The sequence below is a fragment of the Dermacentor albipictus genome, chromosome 8 (genome assembly GCF_038994185.2).
Source record: "Dermacentor albipictus isolate Rhodes 1998 colony chromosome 8, USDA_Dalb.pri_finalv2, whole genome shotgun sequence".
NCBI classification, from domain to species: Eukaryota; Metazoa; Arthropoda; class Arachnida; order Ixodida; family Ixodidae; genus Dermacentor; species Dermacentor albipictus.
In genome coordinates, this window is record NC_091828.1 from 101,161,759 (window position 1) to 101,177,208 (window position 15,450).

The window sequence follows — 15,450 nt, forward strand, 5'->3', positions numbered from 1 at the left end:
AATTTATTCACAGATTACAGGCACGGTTAGGCCACATCAACCTTCTAGCACCAGAATGCAGAAATGGCAGAGAAAATGCCACAGTCACTGAGTGACCATGGCACAGAAGTAGACAATTGAACGTAGACATAAGCAGCATGGGAGACATGTGACTTTGCACCATAATCTGTAATTTCCTTCTTCTCTATTTGTCCATGATGATGCATAAATTTTTGTGGTACAGGTATAACCAAAGAGTGCCACAAGAAGTTTTTTTTTTTTAACTGTAACAGTGGCGCACGTGTAAGAGACCAGTCAGTATACCATGGCATTAAAGACACCTAAATTCCCTAGCTGTACAGGTGCCTAAAAGGTATAGTCACTTCAAAACAGGGGTAATGTACAGTCGCGGACAGAATATTATGGACCATGAAATCTAAGAAAAAGCTGAATATCTCCGCAACCTCACAACGCAATCTGGTATTTGCATTTTGGACCTCGACTAGAATATGCTAACAACTTTGTCGTGGGCAGTTTTACTGGTTACTGCTACAGGCTGCTCGAGAATTGAACGTTTTCGGAGATCCCGTGGTCCATTTTATTCTGTCCGCGACTGTACATTGCAATGCATGCTGAGTGGTGATGCCATAAGTCGCTAAATTGATTTGGCGTTTGCTTACTGCTTTATGGGCCCAGATGTGCCCAAAGATCATCAAACGGAGGTTGTTGAACCTGATCATGATTAACCAGGGCAAATTATAATGTAACAGATTATGGTTATCAACACTCGTACTTCTCTGAACCATCTTGCGCTAAATTTTACAGCACCAATGATTATTCACAGAAGAAAAAAAAAGAAATAGAATAATCCTAGGCCACACCTTTTCAGGTGGAGGTCGTCGACTGCATGCTTTGCCGCCAGGGCCACATTGTTGAAGAAACAGTAGCCGCAGTACTCATTGCGCATGGCATGGTGGCCAGGTGGACGGACCAGTGCCATACCATTTCGCACCTGCACGCAAGACGCAGTCTCGTACAATGGCCAAGAGAAGCTCCTTCTCTCCGGGAATGTACAATTTTTTGTGTGTTTCGTGCATCAATTTCATGTGCAGCTTCTTGTGCGAGCGCCATTAAATGAAACAACAATGAAGCCTATACGCTAAATTTTCCATTAAATGAAACAACAATGAAGCCTATATGCTAAATTTTTCATGGGATCATAGGACTTGAATGCAGTAACTGTGCAAACATACGCACTATTGTGCTGAACATTTTTCATGTCTCGGGCACCACGCATCACTGACATTATAAGTGGGGAGAATGTACTACAGTGGAACGCCGTTGATACATTCCTCACTGATGCATATTCCCAGCTGGTATGTGGCATTTTGCACGGTCCCAACCTAAAGTCAACTGACTACCATGTATTACGAAGCACAGTCAGGCTAGAGTCAGCCTAGATGGAACAGATTCATTTCTGAAAAAACCCTTTGTGCACAAAACAGACAGGGCTGAAGAAAAGGATCAACGCAAGGACAAGCGCTCATCCTTGTGTTGATCCTTTTCTTCGTCCCTGTTTGTTTTGTGCACAAAATATTTTTTTCAAAACATTCCCATTTTTATATGTTGCCATTCTGTAATGGTCCTGCACTTTACACTGCATTTGAATGCAGTAATCACTAAGATTTAGTGGCGGAGAGGGAAATTTGCTCTCGCACGTTGCAACAAGCGACCAAAGTTGCATAAGTCAGGTGCTGGACAAGCAGTGGGAGAAAACGTGCACAGAGCAGTTGGCAAAGCAAAATGTTGTGGCGAAGCATGCCAAGAGTAAAGAAGGGTCACTGTCACAGAACATTATACCTGTCCCTTAATTACACACGTGCCATCTCCAGTCACAGTACAAGCACCGAGATATATTATAACTGCCTGGCAGCCATTCAGAGCTGTTTCTGATGTTGCTGTTGTGATTTGAGCTCTTCCTTACTGTTACGTATTCCCAGCTGTTACATTTTTTAATTTCTGCAGTCCCTTGACAAACGTATCAATGGGGTTCTACCGTATTGAGGTTCTAATATACCAAATGTCCTTCCCACCAGGTTTGGGTATTGCAGACAGGCAAGCATGATGCGTACATGATCAAGCACTGACTGTCCCATCTGCAAAGCATTACTCCGATTGGCACACATCGTGAAAACATTCGAGTCCAAAACAAAGCAAGAACAGTGACCTTTCTCTGCCATGTTGTAAAGTTCTGTAGCCTATGCTTCTTCCAGAGATATTTCTGCACTTCTGAGACAAGCAAGAAACAGAAGCGAAAATGACAGCCAAGAAAAGAAAAAGACACCTACCTTTCCCTGGACGACAGCTGTCACAAGGTCCTTGGTGCAGCCCGCCGCGAGCAATGCCAGTTCGTACGTCCGCTGGCAACAAAAGTAAAAAAACTAGTCTTGGCAAAGTTGGTTGGCTTGATTCCACCAAACACATCTCCTTACACAGCAGCTGCTCGAGTAGGCCGTAGAAGATTAGGTGAAATATATGCATACAGTACAGCAAGAGTCTCAAACAAGTGGCCTGCAGGCCACTTGTTTGTCGACCCACGTGACCTTTCTGAGTGGTCACTTCCTTTCCAATGAATTCATCTTGAGGTCAAATACCCCGCTCCTCCATCACTTGTAAGGAACTGCTTTACTCCAGCCGAGCTCATGCTACTACCACGAGGACCAAGCTGTGCTGCTGGTGATGATATATACAGATGAAGAAGATGTACAGTGGATGGCGATATGTGGAGATGAAGTTGAAAGTCAGGCATGTGACAATACATATATATACATGCAGATCTAACACATATCTTCAAATCTGTGTGATATGAAGCTTTCCTGAAGCAATTAATTAACACCTTCCTGTCTGCACCTATTCCCATTGATAGCACACTACCAACGGTTGCCAATTCGTATTTTGCCACTTTCCAGGTGCTCTCGGACAGCTAGCGCCATCTATCGGAGTTATTCAGGAACTATTTGGCCAGGCTTATTTTTTTTCTTTTTTCACTGTGTGTGGCTTTTTAAAGCACATTGTTTTTAAATAAGGCATAGAAACCTTCACTTTAACGATGGAATTATGAGCTCATATGTGTACATTCGCTGCACACAGGACCTTAAGGTACCATTTGTTGTTTCACTGTGTAATTCCATAAAGAAGAGAAGTAGCCACTGGCACAGATTGGGCTACATATAAGCCAGTTCCCAATTCATTACACGAGTTCAATATACAATTCAGGGTATGTCACCGCCACTGTTATCATATGTGTCATCTTGCCAAGTAGCTTGCACACAGGACAGCGCTCATAACGAATCAGAAAACTGCTTATATGAAGACGCGTCTGGTGGCAGCAGCAGCATCCACCAACAGCAAAGCTGACAGGGTCTGTCTTGGAAGCGTCACTTGAAGAAACAATTCTCGTCCACAACCTTACCTCTGCTAAACAAGGAAAACCGAGCCACTGTGACTGCTAAAACTGATGTTTACGCTAGAATGCAACATCAAGCTTTAATAGGCTTGCAGCAAAAGGGGAACTTTTTTTCCAAAGAAGAAAGATTCGAAGCCAACTAAATGTGCTCAACATCCTTTATAATAAACAGTGCAAAAGACAAGTGAAGGCAAGGACTCCTTCGCAAATGACACTTCATAGGGTACGACACCGTCTCTGCGCAAAGCAAACGACAAGATGCAATGGTAGTTTAGCATGTGAGTGGCATGAGTCTATAACTGAGCATTTTTTTCTGCAGTTATGTTTGGTTGAAGTTCAGCTCTCATCACATGTGATCACTTCCTTGTCCTCCTTGTTCGTGCTGTCTTTAAAAGGCTTAACTTTGAGACCAAATATAATTTCACTATTTAAAGAGATGTGCAATGCCAGAAATGTTCTCAATAAACAGCCATCGAAACAATCTGAAAGAAATTTGTGGCAATTATGAGAGAGCTTTTTTTTTTCTTTTTTAATGGGGTTTTACGTGCCAAGACCGCTTTCTGATTATGAGGCACGCCGTAGTGGAGGACTCCGGAAATTTTGACCACCTGGGGTTCTTTAACGTGCACCTAAATCTAAGCACACGGGTGTTTTCGCATTTCGCCCCCATCGAAATGCGGCCGCCGTGGCCGGGATTCGATCCCGCGACCTCGTGCTCAGCAGCCTAACACCATAGCCACTGAACAACCACGGCGGGTGAGAGAGCTAAATTGCATCACTTGTTGGAAGTGCCATATTGATTTAAGGACTCACAGTTTTTTTTACAAAAATCACCAAGAATTGGTAAGTTTCAAACCAGCTGAAGCAGAATGTTCACAGACTCATAACTCTGCATCAAAAGCAGATATCACAGTTCCGTAAACTGCAACTGCTAGAGCATCTGAAGTGGACAAGGCTGATGTACAAGTTTACAACTTACAAGAAACTTGCAATACTTATGGGGGAGTCACAAAAGTCCTAATCTCAAATTGTTGTGTATTCCAGGAGGTTAGGATACATAAATTTTGTATACTTTAGATGTGTCAATACACACAGTTCACAGAACTGTGATATCAATTTTTTTTTTCGAAGTTACAGAGGTGTAAGCTTGATGTTTCAGTTATTTATTAAATTTTTAACAACATTTGTAAACAAAAAGAACAATTGCAAAATAAAAAGAATATTCTCCTAACAGTCGACAGATTTTAATTTAATTCCTTTATATGCAACAAACCTCAGTAAATTCAGTGCCACAAATGACGAAAAAGAAACATTTTTTTTTGTTCCCATGTAGTTAGACAGTAGTGCATGAGGTAAAGCTTTCTCTTAATCATGAAGGATTCATAAAATAAATTCTGGGGTTTTGCGTGCCAAAAAGCACAATCCGATTATGAGGCTTATGATTATGATTACATCGTGGGAGGATACCAAGTCAATTTTGACTAGCTGGGGGTTCTTTAATGTGCACCTAAATCCAAGTACACAGGTGTTCTCGCATTTCACCTTGACTGAACTGCGACCCCGTGCCCGGCAGCACAACGCCATAGCCACCAGGCTAACGTGACAAAAAATCGTGAAGGACTGACAAAGTACGATACCGGGTGAATGTAGATCGAGTCAAAGCGTGCACACAGGGCCTCCAGAGCATCGGCATCCGTTTCTCCGTGTGTATCCTTCAGCTGCTCCAAGTGTGCTGCCCTGCATCAAACGCTGTGCTGACTGTCATAGGCATTGCTTCGCAACCTCACAGACAACCATGCCAACTTCAACAAAAGACTGCACTTACAGTTCATCGTTCACACCACCAATAAAAGGAAATGAGGGTGGCAATGACCACGCTGTAGTGTGTCATTGTACTTAGCAACTATGGCGAGCTCCTGAGCCTGGAACCACGAACTTGACCGGTTATGCATCGCTTTAAGCTTACGAGAACGTTCTCTGCCAATACAAAAAGAAAACACTTCGTCTGTCTTCAAACAATAATTCTGACAAACATGCAAGTCAGAAGCTCGTTCGCAGCGAGTGATTTATGTTGTTCACCTGTTGAGGCATCTCACTCGCGAAACTTCTCCTCATTACAAGCACACACGCAAGAAAATTAACGGCTTTGAACACAAAGCCGGTGCTTCCTTTCATATTGGCGCGGCATGTGCAGCATGATGGACCACACACACGACGGGATGAAGGACACACTAAAATGCGGCAACTAGAGGAGTGAACAGGACAGATTTGCCGAGTGCGGATGACAGGAAACAAGATGTGAGTAGGGCTGCTTACATGAGGTACCGACGAAGAACAGCGCGAAAAATGAAAAAAAAGAAAAATTGAAAGAAACATTATGCTAGTGCAGACTGGTAACTGCGGTTTATTGTCAGAAACATGAATATACTGTAACATAGCACAAACCCGTGTGACAATGCATAAGCTAGACATTGGTAACTTAGCCGCTAATCCTTAAGCCTTTAGATGAAGAAAACTAAAAAAAAAACACTATTCTTCGTCAATATAGAATACCTACTCTTTTAGCATTCAGTACTTCTGAATTACGTGAGGTTTAGCACAAAGCAAACAATTGCACGCACATGCGGGACAATCCTTGACATATCCAGCATGAAGCCAATGACACCCAGGACAAGTGAGTTCTAATAGAAGTTCTAATAGAAAATATGAAAAATGCACTGAGTGCACAGATGACAGGATGAGAAATATACAAACATACAGCTATACAAAGAATGTTATTCAACGTGCCTGTCTTCCTTGTACATACAGTAGAACCTCATTGACACAATGCCTTTTCTCACAATTTTCTGGTACCAACATTTGCGAGCAAGAACACAAAAAAAGATCCAGTACCGTAGAATCTTGGTGATACGATCCCGCCTGATACAAATTTCGAGATCATACAAATTTTTCCAAAGTTCCAGCCTAAGCCCATTAGCTTACAATGTGCTAAATTTCAAATGTTACGAACAACTCACAAAGGAAAGTGAACAAATTCCCTTATCTTGTGCAAATCATCTGCTCGTCACCATCAGGCAGTAGGTAGGACGCAGCAATGAAAGTATCTCGAGGTAACCAGGCAGATCTTGAAATGCCGGCTTCGGAACATGCAAAGTGCATAGCTCACTGCTGCCAAAATGTGTGCGAAACAAGCATGCCAGTGATTCAAATTCGAGTCGGCCAATAGGAGTGCTCTGTAGGCGCCAAGTAACTGCAGTAACGAATCACAAAGCTAGTTTTCCCTTTTTGCATTCGCTTTTGTTGCTTTCATTTCTGCAAGGAGAAATACAGCTCTGCATCTAACTGAATGTTCGATCTCTCGTGTTGACGGTGATATCAAGATGGCAGTGCTGCGTCAACAGAAAGTTGCGGTCACCCAATCAACAGTGCGATAGCACTTCCAGAACCAGATTTTCTTCCCGATTTCGAAGACAACACACTAAAAAAGTGCAGTTTTCTGAAATTCTGCTACGCCCGTGTTTCAAATATTTTGCCACGAGATAAAGGAATATCATTGGATTGTGTAAAAAAAATTTAAAATAAGAAATTGAGTAAGTCAATTCATTGCAGCGTCCCCCCTTAATTTCCCAATTTTTTAAAATGTTCTTGGGTGATACGAATTTTGGGTGGTAAGAATTCTTGTGCTGTCCTCGGATTCGGCTCATTGAGATGCTACTGTACTACATTGCGCTTCTTTGTTACTGATTAATACATTCCTGGAAAACACAATCTTTCTACATCGCCAAACTGCAATTGCATAATGTTTTCCGGCTGCCAGATCCCGTGAACAAGAAAAGGCATGAGACATGCACGATGGACAGCAACAGATGGCCGCTACGGTAGCTTCCTCACAGTGCTCGCCCCCCCATGTGAAGTGAAAAATGCCCGCACAAACTCAGTTTTGCTTTTCATTACCAGGAAATCTCCTCGCGAGTCATCCCACAACTCCTCGCGAGCAAATCTCCTCGCGAGTCATCGCATGTTACATTCAGAGCTATTGCAACCCCAACCCTATTGCGATAAGCACTTTCAGCTATCTGTCCCACAGTGAGTGTCACGTAGAGCCGTCGGAAGCCTGCTGCACACTTTTAATAGGCGATAACGCAGACACACGGCGGCCCGAAGTGAGAATGGCATGTTTCACTCTGGCAGCATCCTATTCCTTCACCAGCCAGCTCCATTTCGTTCCTGTCACCAACGTGCAATAGCAAAACAACAACGCACATCTCAGGTTCCTCGAGCCCCCGCAGCTAGAGGCACACAGGCGTCTCATGCTGCAAGAATTCTCACCGAGTAGGAGCATCAAAACTTCCCACCAAAATTGCTTAGCGTGAAGAAGCTGCTGACTTTAGCTAAATTTGAGGAGTGCAAACAAAAGCTTGCCAAAGTGACAAATATGACGATGCGTAAGCGTCTCTCCAGCCCCACCAGCTCGGCACGCAATGGTGTATCGTGCTGCAACACTTTGCGTAATACTTTGTATTATGTAGATGACAGCTACAGTTGAGTCTCCTGAATTTTTTAGTCACTTTGGATCCCATGCTTTTCTCGTTTCTGTTTATTTCCGTGTCTTTCTTTTTCTAAAATGTTTGAACGAGGTTCTACTGTAGGTTTCCTGCCTCGGAATACGTGCCATTCACCACGTTGGATGAAAACCCTACATTAGCTGTGTTTTCAACTCTCATGTGTGCAGCCGACTGCAACTAATGCTTATAGGAAACCGAGTTTTCCTTAATCAAATATTTTCAAAAACCACACACCAAACACCAAATCAGGTTACTCACCCATTAGAGAAAGAAAAAGAATTCAGTTCAAATCACTTCAAACACATTTGCACAGCCTTAATTGTACTCTTTTGTCGTTTTCGTACTTTAGAAATCCCAAACAAGCCAGCGTAAGCAGGGCAGACACTCACTCGTGCACAGGCAGAATCTCAGCTTCCTCGGCCATGCGGGCCTGCAAAGTAAACAAAGCACACTTACATCAACTGCAGCACACAGTCATCGATGTGACAATAGTGTCTCATTTTGATATAAAAGTGCACACACAGACACCAGGACAGACATACAGAACGACACACACCACCAGCGCTATGTGTCATTCTAGCGATCTGTTCTTGTATTTATGAGCACTATTTTATATTGAAATGAAGCAATCAGGGGAACCAAACGGCTCGATTTATCATAGCAATCAAATTAAACCAACAGATAATGAAGCCAAAGAAAGCATAGTGAAAAATAATTGTGTTTCTAGACCCTTCAACTCTCAAAATTGAACTGTGCATGTCTCTGCTATTTTTTAGCAGTGTCACCAAAGACGAGCCGTACTTGTCGAGCCACTTGTCGGCTCAGTTCCTGTATCGCATTTCAGTTTCGATGCTTGAACCTATTCTTCAATGCTTTTGATTCCTTTCACAGCCACATGCTCAGATGACAGCCCAACCTCACGTGTGTAAAAGGAAGGCCTCCTTTTCAGAGTAGATAGATGTCTTGTACTAACATTAATATTTCGGGTCAATAGAAGATATAAGCCACACATGTACCATATTCACTAACCCTGGATATATTGTGGAAGAATTCGTTCTGGGAAAAGAAAGGTAAATTTTACTCATTTCTTACAAAAAAAAAACTTGGGAGCTAAAGGGTTCATTGAAATGTAGAAACAATAACACAAAGGGAAAATAAAAGTGAAAGAAAAGACAACTTCCCAATAATGTGCTGCAGTTTGGTAGGTGCAGAATTTTTCTGCTAACAACTAAAAGAACTCTTCCCCACCAAACAAGTGGGCGCAGAGTTTTGAAGGAACACACTACCAGTTCAATTGGTGTAACACTGCTCTTTAACACACCCTGAAGTTACGTGTAAAGCTGCAGGCTAAGAATTCAAGGACATGTACTTTTGTGAGCAAAAGTAAGAAACTTCCCAGCATTTTTTAAACTGCGACTGGACATTACAGAACAGTCACAGTTCAGCACGGTCGTATGCCTGAAGAACATTCTCAACTAGAACTGATTACCAGTCCTTCGCTAGTTCATGCAGAAATGTAAGTCAAAACAGAGGTGAGGTCTTCTGTTTTTTGTAAACACAGGAAGCAAAGTTGGCATCAAATGTCTACAGAGCACAGGATTAGAGAAAAAGCTACTTCCACAGTCTGGTATTCGAATTTCCAGTCTTTACTGCTACGCATGGAAAAGATGGTATGACATAGCTTCGCTGGCTATGCTCACAAACTTCCTGGAAATTCAATATTTTCTCTGCTCCAATGGTTCGTAAACGTTTGATGCCGAATGTGCATGATACTGTGGCACACATTCATGCAAGATATGATGCACTGTCGAATTGCCACCAACACTCACAGGTATACGGAAGCAGCGGTCGACCAAGCCATAGTCGACGCAGCGCTGGTAGCTGGCCGTCAGCCGTTCGGGCCGCTCCGGGTGCCGGCTGTCCCACAGGCTCCGATGCTCTGCCATGCGTTCATCATAGATCAAGCCTGTGTCTTCGCCCATAGGCACCTATAAATTTAAGCTTTACATTAGTGTGCAAGTTATGCAACAGGCATGCATAGGACTCCACAAGAGGGTGGTGACAAAGCATTGCTCAAAATGGTGTGGTACCTAAACAGACTAATTGATGACTGATCGAATTGACGACAGACATAGAGAAGCATTCGGCAAATCAAGCCTGCAAGTTGGAGGAATGGTCAAGAAAGAGAAAATTGTCATCCAGTGTCATCTTTTGCAGCTTGGTGCTACAGTTCGGCGGAGGACAATTTTTTTTTTTTTTCCGCTCTCATGAACCTTTCGCCACCTTGCAGGTTTTCGCAGAACTGATTTTCCATATTCAACATCCCTGTGCTTCAAGTTGTCATTTAATTCATTTGTTCTGCCAATCTGCTAGCCTTCTGGTTAGCTCAGACAGTACAACATCTGTCCTGAGAAGGCGTTTGCCACGGGTTCAATCCCCAGACCAGAAAGAATTCTTCAACCATGAAGTTTTCTTTCTGAGGAACCTGTCTAGCTTCATGCTACAGTAGGGCAGATGAAAATTATTTGCACTTATAGAGGAGCATTATTCTTGATGGATGAGACCTTGAGCGGGGTATTTCAGCTCCGGGTCTCCTGCCTGCAACAAAGAAGGTGGCACGGACACAAGGTTCTGCTTGCTATAAGCCCTGCAACAGCCTCCTAAATGCTTTACCCTGTCCACCCAGTCACTCCGCAAGGCAGGGGAGCCGGCAGTCTCCTGCAGCAAGCCCATGTTCCCAGACATTCGATACCTGTTGTTGCTTGAGCATGGACAACTTTTGTCATGGTCTTCTACCACTCCTTTGATTTGGAACGATGAGATAAAAGTAAGTTGATGTGACCCTAATATGCCCATAAACTGTGATAAACTGCTTCAAAATAGGCGAAGTGATCTTTAGTTTTGGCTTCACTAAGCAGGCACTGAAAAATACAGCAGCTTATGGCCGTCTGCAAACCTGGGCGTGTGGTTAAGAGTTGGAGTAAAGGATGCCACAATGCTATGAACAAGCTGCACGTGTGGAAAGGTGGCTTCTAGGCAAGGGGAGAAGACTTTCAATTTCTTTTTCAACTTCCACTAATCTGAAGAATAACCTACAGCACAGATTTTTCAGAATTTATCCTTGGGTAACAACAAAAAAGACTCCTCATTCGAGTTTGCCGTGACTGCACCAGTGTGCCAACAAGCGTGTTTGGACGCGTCTTCCAATATCAATGACAGCAACGTTTCAGTTGCTTCGTGTCTTTCAATATCAATGTTTTAGCAACGCTCAAACTGATGGCACCACCATTTCCCCTCCGGGATATGACATTGTGTTTTGTGTAGAACTGTGGCTGGCCCCCATGAAGTGAAGCACATGACAGTAAGCTCACCTAGGTCAATGTTGACATGGTAGTTGTAACAGATAACAAAGACACTTCATAAAGATGCAGCTGTCACAAACTGTGGTTATCAGATAACTGTGCTTATGGTAAGCACAGTCTCGTCTGCATATTTCATGGCGAGGACAGTGGTAAGATGAGGGATGTCACTCTTACCGTTAAAAATGCCGGGGCCCAGGGCAAATCGCCAAGGGACCCAATAAGATACATAGTGAGGCTATCAGAATGGCATCTTGCAGACCAGTTGACAACCACTGTCAGATAAAAAATGTTTAAAGAATCCACCACAGGATGGTCTGCTCACATTGCAGAATCTGTTTCTGGGCAAGATATCCTGACCATGAATTTTAATGTAGCCGAGGAATTCCCGTAATTAAAATGTCAAAACAGCTCGAATACCCATGCTGTCACTGATGAAGATGCATATTCAAGCAAAGGTAATTTGAAGATATACTATAAATGGTCGCAGATACAAGTGTGCTTGCACAAAAATACAGCGAAGCAGAATATACCAGGTGATGTGTTCCTGGAGAATTATGCTATCAGTAACATATGGGAATTGAGGATGCCTCGCAAATTTTCACGAATTCTTTAAATGTTTAGTATAGATCGGGGGAAAGAAGGGGTGAGGGTGTCAAGCATGTGTTGCCCGGAACAGGAAGTTCATTGATTCACACTGTAAACATGCATACTTTCTGCAACGTCATTTTTGCTGCTTCACTTATCACTGGGCATTTTACAAACACGCGGTGTTCACTTATTATCACTTTCCTGCCCCATTTATCCGATCGCAGTGGTCTTGGACCGGCTTATTAATAATGTTATATTTAAGACCACAGAGACATCAGATATCTTTTTTCTATGCTCGCTAACCTGATTGCCCAATGACTGCTATGGATAGTGCAGTGTGCACCACAAGCTTTCATGAAATGATTATAAAAAAAAGCAACGTTCATGTATTAAAAAAAATAAAAAGCGGGACAACTTGCTGCCCGCCGACAAGAAATGTTGCCGAGAAATGCTTCTAGACGACAACCATTTTCTTGCCACTGTAGTTCTAACCAACATGCTGACGTGCCGCACCTATGTAGGCATCTAGTTTGCGGCCAAGTGAACTCACCGCCGACTTGGCGGCGTGATCGCCGTCGCCTCCGTCATTTACTGCGGCCATCCTTCACTGGAGGGACCCTATGCACGGCATGGAAAAACGAAAGAATCGCACAGGGGTCCTCTTCGCCGTAGGTTTCAGATTTGAAGGCGTTGCCGCTTCCTTCAGCGATGCCGCACAGCGCTCAGGATGCTTCTGCGCTGGCGAATTTTACGCGAGAACAGCAATAAGCGCACAGATGTTGCCGCATAGTTGGGGCTTCGCAGGGCATGCGGCTGCAGCAGCCCACCACCACAGCATCCGATTGCTCTATCATATGCGTTTGTTTGCACGTGACAAAAGTCAAAAGTGCACGTGACCGCAACAATCAAAATTCACGGTCGAGTGCAAGACGAGTGCATCAACAAGCCTTATCGTCCGTCAAAACTCTGCAGAGCATTTGCCAAAAATGTAGTCAGGTGGCGCTGTCGTCGTATTGCCTACGGCGAGCCAGCCAAGTTGATGAAACCCTTGGAGCGATGAAATTCTTTGTTGTAGGTTGTTTGTAGCATTATCAGTTAATTTCTTAATCTTAGCCACTATCAGTTACGTCCAAAATGACGTACGCGCTTGCATTTTATTTCAATTGTGCATTCACTGGACGAGCTCGCAGTAGATTATCGCTACGTTGGGCACCGCTGTGGGAAGACGTCAAGCGTGCCATTTGCTGTCAAGCGGCTCTGTGATTCGCACGCTATTTTACGATCTTCGCCATATGGCGAGTACTTTATTGCTGTGCCGGTCATAAAAGTGTCTGTACATCCACAGATATATTCCGTGTTTGCCGCTGTTTTGGTCCGAGTTTACTGACGAGTACTTCGCGCTTGCAATAAACGGTAAAGTGACATTAATTTGGCCATCAATTACGCTGGATCGTCTAGTGTGACGGCTAATGGGTTACTCTTTTACTGACATCCTATATGCGAGGGACAGGTGGCAGTGGCGTAGCCAGAAATTGGGAGGCACCAACTTGACCAAAAATGAGAAGGTCTAGGAAGGCCGCATACTAACAAAAAAATTCGGGGGAAGGGGTCAGGCTACGTGCTCGGCGTGCCAGCCCTGGCCACGCCATTGACAGGTGGTGACGCCACATTCAAATTCCAAAACCTCCTCTCAACGACGTCACAAATTTCTGCAACACACTGATTATAGTAGCCATTGTATTTTTACAAAAAAAGAAATAACGATAGCTCGCATTAAATTAGAAGAGAAACGGAACACTATTATACTAACTGGGAATTTAACTGAATTCAGCCAGCTTGATATTCAGTTGAAATTTTTAAAGTGTGTTTACAGCCAATTTCACATAAATGCGGCAAGAACAGATTTTTTGCACTGAGAGCCGAGTTGTGATAACATATGTGAATCAAATTCAGGTCAGTAATATAGGACGATGCTCACAGTGTTGATCTCGTGTTTTCGTCAATAAGTTTTCACCGATTTCCTATATTGGTAATAGGGGAACCCAACGTGTCGAAAGCAATAAGGCTGTCTGGGTATGAAGCCTTTATGTCATCACCGTGCAGGGAATCCACAGAACAGAACTTATAACTTAATTTCCCATTTGGTGCATACCTCATGACGAAACCAATTTACGTGTATCTCCGCATTAAAAAAAATAAAGTGGCCTTCACCCTTATTGGCACCTATAACTCCCCATTTAGTCTCTTCAACGGCAACAGACTACAAGACATCCTGATGGTGACTTCATGGACCCTGGATTACAACTGGCGACTCCAACGCTCAATATTTGCGTCGGGAAAGCTCCAGAATTAATTCCAGGGGCTGGAAACAGGTGGAATTTGCTTCCAGTCATGAACGATGGCAGTCCAACATACTTGCATGACGTAATAGTTCTGTGGAAAACCCGCAAGGTGGAGAGAAGTAATCAATAAAGGGAAAATGAGACATCCACCCAAACGTAGACAAGTGCTACAAAGGAAACCCATACAGGTTCCTCAAAAGAAAAGCTTCGCAGTTGAAGAAAAATTCGTCCTGGTCCAGGACTCAAACCTGGGACCACCGCCTTTATGGGGCAGCCACTCTACCATCTGAGCTAACCAGGCGGCTAGCAGATGGCAGGCGAAGTCGAATCTATCAACAACCCAGAAGCAAAGGCAGAAGTTGGACCTAATAGTTCTACGGAAAACCCGCAAGGTGGAGAGAAGTAATTAATAAAGGGAAAATGAGACATCCACCCAAACGTAGCTAAGTGCTACAAAGGAAACCCATATGGGTTGCTCGAAAGAAAAGCTTCGCAGTTGAAGAAAAATTTGCCACTCAAGCTCTTCAACAATGCCTGAAGGCAACAGACTCGTGTGTCCGACTATAAATATGCTGCGTCTGGCTTAGTGCATGTGAAAGTGTGATCAAAACTAGTGCCTTCTCCCTCCTTCTCTCTGGAAAACTGGAAAAAAGTTTAGTTAACCTCCACGTCTTTTCTTCTTCAGTTATTGCTCCCTCTCTCACAGCATGGAAAATAATTACAGCAATCACAGCATGTCCTTTAAAAGAAAGTGCCATCTAATTTCCCACAACAGTTGTTTTAAAATTTACATTGAATTATAGAAATCAAGTACAGCAAAGGAATTGTAACGCAGATAATTGTACACTTTTCACCAATAGAGTTGCACCAAAGGCTCAGATTTCTTCATTGACTGAATGAAGTGTTCGTAGTATTAACAAATCGTGGGAACACAGAAATGTTGATATATTTACTGAATTTATTCATCTGTGTCACCATATTCGGGCAACCACACAAACTTCAGCTGTTTATATAAGGTTAAATGATGACTGCCCAAGGATAATCATTGTCATCGGTGGTGGCCATCCTCCAGTTAGTGCCAAGGTCTTGAACGTGACCTGTAATCCATAGCACTATGTAACACCATGTAGAGCAATAAAAAAAGAATG

General features: G+C 43.3%; 1 protein-coding gene across 1 annotated transcript in view; it reads right to left on the bottom strand.

Annotated features, from left to right (window-relative positions):
• HDAC6 (histone deacetylase 6) overlaps positions 1-12,928 on the bottom strand; it is a 48,156-nt gene extending 35,228 nt beyond the window's left edge. Inside the window, exons 1-6 of the mRNA XM_065446396.2 lie at positions 12,511-12,928; positions 9,840-9,998; positions 8,400-8,440; positions 5,083-5,182; positions 2,328-2,399; positions 861-991 (exon numbers count right to left, since the gene is read on the bottom strand). Of these exons, the coding sequence (XP_065302468.1) occupies positions 861-991; positions 2,328-2,399; positions 5,083-5,182; positions 8,400-8,440; positions 9,840-9,998; positions 12,511-12,561 (554 nt within the window). The 5' untranslated portion in view covers positions 12,562-12,928. The remainder of the gene's footprint in view (positions 1-860; positions 992-2,327; positions 2,400-5,082; positions 5,183-8,399; positions 8,441-9,839; positions 9,999-12,510) is intronic.
• Positions 12,929-15,450: the final 2,522 nt, after the last annotated feature.